Source organism: Berghia stephanieae, chromosome 8, assembly GCF_034508935.2.
Source record: "Berghia stephanieae isolate SIO BIC M18660-M18661 chromosome 8, UCSD_Bste_1.3, whole genome shotgun sequence".
Classification (NCBI taxonomy): Eukaryota; Metazoa; Mollusca; class Gastropoda; order Nudibranchia; family Aeolidiidae; genus Berghia; species Berghia stephanieae.
In genome coordinates, this window is record NC_088367.1 from 48596878 (window position 1) to 48604377 (window position 7500).

The 7500-nt window shown below is 33.2% G+C and overlaps 2 protein-coding genes across 2 annotated transcripts in view; one reads left to right on the forward strand and one right to left on the reverse strand.

The window, feature by feature from the left end:
• The window catches only part of LOC144978802 (sialoadhesin-like), a gene marked incomplete at its 5' end in the record, with an annotated part of 91599 nt that overhangs the window by 4261 nt on the left and 79838 nt on the right, over window positions 1-7500 (reverse strand).
• The window catches only part of LOC144978803 (MAP kinase-activating death domain protein-like), a 10802-nt gene continuing 5922 nt past the window's right edge, over window positions 2621-7500 (forward strand). The window contains exons 1-4 of the mRNA XM_078925325.1: window positions 2621-2752; window positions 4524-4918; window positions 5454-5633; window positions 6825-7117. Coding sequence (XP_078781451.1) covers window positions 2647-2752; window positions 4524-4918; window positions 5454-5633; window positions 6825-7117 — 974 coding nt within the window. The 5' untranslated portion in view covers window positions 2621-2646. The remainder of the gene's footprint in view (window positions 2753-4523; window positions 4919-5453; window positions 5634-6824; window positions 7118-7500) is intronic.

Consider the following 7500-nt stretch of genomic DNA (forward strand, 5'->3'; position numbering starts at 1 on the left):
CCCCCCCCCCCCCCCCCCCCCCCCCCCCCCGGACAACCAATGCACTTAGAATATCCTTTGGGTGCTGTGTCACATCACTCATTATTCCACTTTTCAGTTTTCACCCACCCGACTTTTCCTAGAAAGGAGACACATCAGCATCTTACTTGTTAAGTAGTAGATGACACTGGGGAATTTATGGTTCATAAAACTTTAGCATTCACGTGAGATAAGATTGAAATTGAAATGGGGAAAGCACTGAAACCTAGCTATCATGCTGTAATGGGGTACGAAGGATAGTAGTAATTAATATATCTAAAGAGATTAAGAAATGGTAGACCGATTTTGTAAGTAAATTTCTCTACTCACATAGTCTTGTTATACTGCCTTACTGTCATATTTTCCTTGTTAATTATTATATGGTTTTTCTGAAAGTTTAGAATATGAAAAAAAAAAAAAAAGCCAGTCATTTTGTAGAAATAAATTTAAATGTGGGCAAAGTTTGAAAAGAAAAAAAAAGAAAATAAGTCCATAAGCTTTCACTGCCATTCTACTTCTTTGCAGTTGCACTCTAAAAACAGTTTTTTATAAGTTTATTTCAACTATTTGTTTCCTCCTTCGTCAAGTTTAATGATATACTTAATTATCTCCGCAATTTTCATGCTTTTGCTCTATGATACTTAAAGTAGCTGTTTCTGCTTTTTTATAAACCATTTATAATGAATTTTGTTCCTTGATTTTTTTTTTTACATGAATATACTTTATTTATTTAGTTAAAATATATTATCAATAAAAAAAAAGTATAAGTAATAATATATATATATATATATATATATAAATGAATTAATAAACAAATAAGAATTGAACTTGAATTAAAGTTTTGTGTTTCAACTTTTCAGAAACCATCGATTTCATGAAATGTTCTCTCCTTAGTTGATTTCTGATACTAACTTGTAGCAAAATATTTTACGTTTTTTAAATCGCTGGGTAGGAGGATCCTTATGACAATAATTGCATCCAAAGAGACCAATCAGTGCAATGATGACACTCCTAGTTTTTAAAATATTTTATATATAAATACTATTATTAGTGTTGCAAGCAAACCACTGTTTTCAAAGGGTGAAAGCATACATCTTTAATTGTCTGGTGATAATAATATGGTTAAAATTGGTTATCGAATGGGTTGTTCGCCGTATCTTGGTCTTTCTTGTGAGAAAATATATAGATCATATTTAAGATAATTTTTCTTCTTTTTCTCTTCATCCTCCTCCTTACCCTTTCCTTTATGTCCTCTTCTTTCAGCTCCTCTTCCTTTTTCTCCTCCTCTTCTTCTTTTTTTTTTTTTTCCTCCTCCTCCTCCTTTTTCGAAGCCAACCCATTATGTTGCATTTTGTTGAGTGCTTTCATTTTCGTTATGAACTGCTCTACTGTTGGTTCAGCATCATTTCATCCAGCATATCATTCCAATCCTCAATGGTGTCAATCTTCAATCGGTTTTGGGAAGAAACAGTTTTGTATATGTCTGATTTTTTAAAGTTCCATTTCATACATTTGGAGTGAACTGTTCATCGGCTTTGTTACATCTGTGAATGAACTGTGCATCGGCTATGTTTTGACTTAAGGTTTTAAAATTTGTATATTAGTAATTGAAAAGAGTCAATTGTACGTCTTCTCTGACAAGTTTTTGATTTGCTCAAAAAGGCCAAATATGCTGTAAAGTGCAATGGAGAAGATCCATATTGCTATCTGATTTTCATTCCATAAAAACTTTGAAAAGAAAATGTGGTGCTCAAAAATAAAGTAATTTGTTAGTGTGTGAATAGAAATACATTCAAATACAGTGTAAGAATAGATCATATTGAAAGAAAACAATTTATGAGAGAAAAAATTACAGCATTAGGAAATGTTTGAAAATAAGTGATCTGCTTTTCTAAATCATTTCCTGTTTTACTTTTTGGTTTTGATGTCAAGAGGAAATCTTTATATTGGGAAATTGAACAAAATAAACAGATCGAATGCCAGAATTTCTTCTTAGACCTAAATGTTTACTGTCCTGGTGTTAAAATGCGTTTAAAAACGTTTTAAGTAGTAGATTTTAAAAAATACATTTTCTTCCAGATTTAGATTTTCAAAACTTTTCCTTCACAGTGTAAATCATGGTTTTAGAAAGATAGATGTACAGTTAGTGTGCTACTAGTGCATGTTTTAGCTGTCTCTTTGCCGAGTGACCAAAGTTGCAATGAGTCTGGACAAAAATAAATAAAAAACAAACACAATTATAATAAGAATCAAGTCAATTCATGAATACTTTGCTTATTGAGTGAAATTCAATAAAAGAATGGAGCAAATTGGTACTTTGAAGAATTTTGATTAAATTTGTTCCAAGTAACGTGTGTTGATCTGTTTAATATTTATGTTTTGGTATCGAAATCAAGTCAACACATGAATACTTTGTTTATTGAGTGAAATTCAATAAAAGAATTGAGAAAGTTGGTACTTTTGAAGAAGTTTAATTAAATTTGTTCCAAGTAACGTGTGTTGAACGGTTTGATATTTAAGTTGTGGTATGGATGACCATGAACTTGAATCAGCTGGTTTGCTTGCGACACAGACGCTATGTCTCTTCTCTCCCCAGAATGGTGGTCCGGCAAACGGGACTCCACCTCCATGTCTTCAGTCCATGTTGCCCCACTCCCCACGTCCTCCAATCCTTACTCATCCAACAATCCTAATGCAAACGAGCCTTTTACCCCTAGTCCCAGCTCTGAGTCAGGCAAGTTGTCAAATCATTGTTGTCATAGTCCTTCCCATAAGCTGAAATAGCTCCGTTATCATTGTCATAGTTATACCCAATTGATGCCTCTACCGATCATCACCCAAAGGGAACCTGGGAAGATAGCACATATCCACACCAGTTGCTTCTCTATTTTACAAAAGTCAAGCAGCAACAAGTGTGATGAATGATTTGATGAATGACAATAGTTGCAAATTGAGCTTATATTTTTCTTTTGGCCAATCACTTTGCCCTCGATCAAAGTACTTTTGCATTTTATCCCATTTGATTTGGTGAGATCGGGTACCTGGCTACACACAAGGATGCCACGACAATAAATAATTTATTACAGATGACTATGATAAACAATAGTAACTCTTGTAGTTTTGTTATTCCTTATCTTTACTATAAACAATGAGAAATATAACGTTATCATTTTAATTATTCATTTCAAGTAGTGTTTCTTATCAACTATATGATTTTACTAACATTCACAAATAGACATACTATTCTCTTTAACTTTTTCCATATGATGAAAAAAAAAAACATGTGAACATTTTATGGAAAAAGTTTGGGTTAGATTTGTATCCAATTTATTAGTTTTAGATTACTAAACACCGCTAATAACAACAATACTTGTTCTCTCAAAATGAGTGCTGTGTCTAATAACTTTGCTGTACGAACTTAAATAAAACTTAGGGATTGAGTAATGATATTACTCTAAATTAAGATTATCATTGTTTTGTTTTTTTGTATTTTTTAAATTCTGGGGTTACCCTTCCCCCTTTTAGTTGATTTCCCTCATTATACAATCAATTTTATTTTCAATACCCCTTCCCGATAATCGCTTTTTAAAAAATATTATTTTATGTATGCCTATGTATGGAAAGGATTTTTAATCTCTTATTGTATTTTTATTGCATTCAGATTTTGCTTTCCTTACCCCTCTATTTAAATCAACGTATTGATTGCCAATGAAAACATCGATTTGATTGTTAACTACGGACAGTATATAGGTTTTCATTGTTGATTGATTGATTGATTGTTTCTCAGTTTTCCCCATGTATTTGGGCCAGGCACACTACGTACATTGTCATGCTTGACTCAGTTGTAAAAAAGACTCCCAAACAATCCTTATTTGTGATATTATAATATGAGTGCTGACATCCAAAGGCTTCTTTGAAAGAAACTTGTACTGTAAGTAATGGAAAGTTTACACCAGGTGGCTTGGTGGGAATAAATGTTTCATTGTATGGGGCTGTATGGCTCAGTGGAACTGTCTTTGCCTCGTACCGAGTTTGAATACCTGCGGCATTGTGTGGCCTTGAGCAAGTCACCTCGCCCTAGCTTAGTTTGCGGCGCTGTACTGCAGCTGATGCCTGGGTTATTCCAGTCTTCCCTTGGAATAGACCTTAAAGACTAATTTCCTCTATAGGATGAATAAAGAGAATTTTTAAAATTTGTTTTTTTGTCCATTGTTCAAACTGTAGAGAAGGGTTTATAAATGTCCATATTGATATTTATCTACTTCGCTATATGTATCATTGAATCACAAGTTCATAATATTAACATATTCTGTGCATCTTCTATTTTGGCTGTTAGGTTCCCCTGTCATTGTAAACGGGGATGTTTGAAAACATTGAAATCACAACTGTAGAGAAGGATTTATAAATGTCCATATTGATATTAATTTGCTTTGCTATATGTATCATTGAATCACAAGTTCATAGCATTAACATATTTTTTTTGCGTCTTCTATTTTGGCTGTTAGGTTCCCCTGTCATTGTAAACGGGGATGAGTTTGAAAACATTGAAATCACCTCCACGTCGGATGAAGGAGGTGTCAGCGACAGGGACAATCGATCCGACAATAACACTAGAAACAATAGCAGCCATCACAATACAGGACGCACTCATTCAACGAGAAGTAGTAGTCGTGGTGGTGATGGAGGTGTGCGAGATCTCAACGATAATCCTAAAATATCAGAATTTGGAGATATGGGTGGCGGTGGTGACAACAACACGACGTCATCAGCGGACTGGAATAAAAACGTGGACAAGGGAGGACGTCCAGCGTTGCATCTGCCTCCGTCCTGCGACATTGTTGTCACAGAGTCGGAGCAAGAGGCGAGGGGAGACATGCTGAGAGAGATGGTTAAAAACAAGGTAAGGGATTAAATCTTTCTACCTCTTTCTCTTCTTTTTTTTTTCAAAGCTCCATGTCAGTAGATTTATACAATTCAAACACAAGGACTAACTAACCGTGATGTCCTTTTTATGCTGAAAGAGAAGACAATGTTATGTTTATGTTCTTTGATTTTCTTTTTATAAACCAGTCCTTATTTAACTTAAATAACTAACTTTTCTTTTTTGATTAAATTAAAGGCTTTCAAATGTGTGTTTATGATTCTTAGAATAGAATCGAGATGTTTTTAAAGTGCACCATGAATCCTTAATGCATAGAATTAGAACCTTGAATCTGCTCAAATTTGATCAGGGGAGAGAATCAACCTTTTTTTTTTTTTGGACTAAAAGCTTAAAATAAGTAGAGCTGCCAAGAATTAAATTATTTATTCAAGATTATCATAATTGAATTTGTAATGAAACCATCACTTTTATGCTTAATTTATCTTGGATAAAGAAGGTAGAAATTGTTAACATCATCGATTCAAGTTGAGTGTTTTCTATCGCTTTGAAACAGGAATTAATAAAAGCCAGCAAGCTGGATCGCAAGTTCAGCAGTTTGGATTCGGAAATGTCCGAAGCAAGTACTTTAGTCAGCACAAACTCTGAGAAAGACGACGCTGAGAAACGACGTCATCGAATCAATCATCAGAGTATTCGTACTGCCTTGTCTGACAGCGAGATGGAAAATCAAATGGTATGGTTGAATGGATTGATTTTTAATATTGAATAGCACTATATAAGTTTTCAGCATTATTATTATTATTTTTGTTTTTTTAATTATTATTATTATTATTATTATTATTATTATTATTATTATTATTATTATTTATTATTATTATTAATAAATAGTTATAAGGGTTCAAGGTAACAGCCAGTTATGATCTAAGAATTTTAAAATTTAAACCTTTCACATGGTCAAGACAATTTAGAGGGATTATTCACATAATTTATTAAACAATGTCAATTGTTAATAGGAATCACCTGTGTTGGAGTTGGGAGTGAACAAAAGTAATAATTGAAAACTCACTTATTCCAAAAAAAAAAAGAAGAAGAAATTATTGTTATTATTCTTAATAATCTTACCGAGGGAAAGAAAAAAAAAATCAAACAAAAATGCCTATGTGAAGACTTAATTCTTTTGCCACATACTAGAGTTCATTGAGCAATTATCTTGCCTGTTAAAGTCAAGGGCAGAAAAATATTCATTGAACCCTCAAAAAGTGCTAAAAAACAATCTAGCCATTATTTACACAGAATACAAAATACTTTAAAACCAAATCAACCAATATTAGACTGAAATTAGCAGAAACAAGGCATCATTCAGTTACAAGAACACATAAGTCACATAATATATATTTAAAAAACAAAATTAGATAAAGTAAATATTTAGTGGTAAGATACACCTTCAGACGTTATTGCAAATTGCTATTATGATTCGTAACTTCAATATAAAAAAAGGCATGTATCAATTTATTTTGAGTACGTGTAGATTTCAGTTTTATAATTTGTGTCAGTACACGACATAATCAGTCGGAAGGTGAAAATTTTGGATTTTTGCATTTTTTGCATTTTCTGAAAGAATATGCTTACCAGAGCATTTTAATATTTATTTGAAGTAAATCGGGTGATTTTTCATAAAGTTATGGTCAAGATGTATGGGAAATTTATCCAGCAACTTTTCTCAAATTTCATACTTTTTCAACTTGACTAGCTGTAAAAAATAATTAGAAGTGAAATTAAGCTTTGATATTTCCCGAAGGGTTGATTTAATCATTTATGACAAGAACTATTTTTTTATAAAAATTGACCTAACTAAACTTGGCAAAACCTTTTCACCATTCGACTGATTATGTCATTCCCTGAAACATTTTTGTTTATTCCACAGGGTGTTGGCAGTGTCCATGGACGTCGAAGTCGCGCATCAGGAACATGGAACACCAAAAGCTCATACAGCTCAGGCTACCGATACACTGAGGGAAAATTGGTGCACACTGGGATGGCAGCCCTGACAACGGAAAATAGTCAGACAAAAACCTACCTGTTTGAAGGTTTAGTGGGCAAGGACCGCTCTCGTGTATGGGACCACATGCAGTTCTGGGAAGACATGTTTTTGGACGCTGTAGCCCAGGAACGTGATATTATCGGCATGGATCAGAGACCTTCAGAAATGATGGAAAGGTAAAAATGAATAAATAAATCAATTCCATTTTTTCATCATCAAAGGAATTTTTTTATAAGGATCTATTGCAGTGGAAAACTGGAATACCCAGGAATGTAAAAAGTAATAAGCAAAAATGAATATAACAGCTTCATAAAAGAACAAAATACCAAACACGGAACGTTTCGGGCTCAAAACCCTTCTTCAGCCTTCTTCTTTTTTAAGCTGTTATATTCAGTTTTATTTATTACTTTTTACCGTCCCCAGCTTCTAGCAGCCTAGTATCACAATACCAGGAATCCGCACTATGCAACACTGTACAGTGAGATCAGCTGATTTGGCTTCCTCAAATCTATTTTTTTTTAAAACTTGAGCTTTTATAGTATAGCGCAATATCCAATAA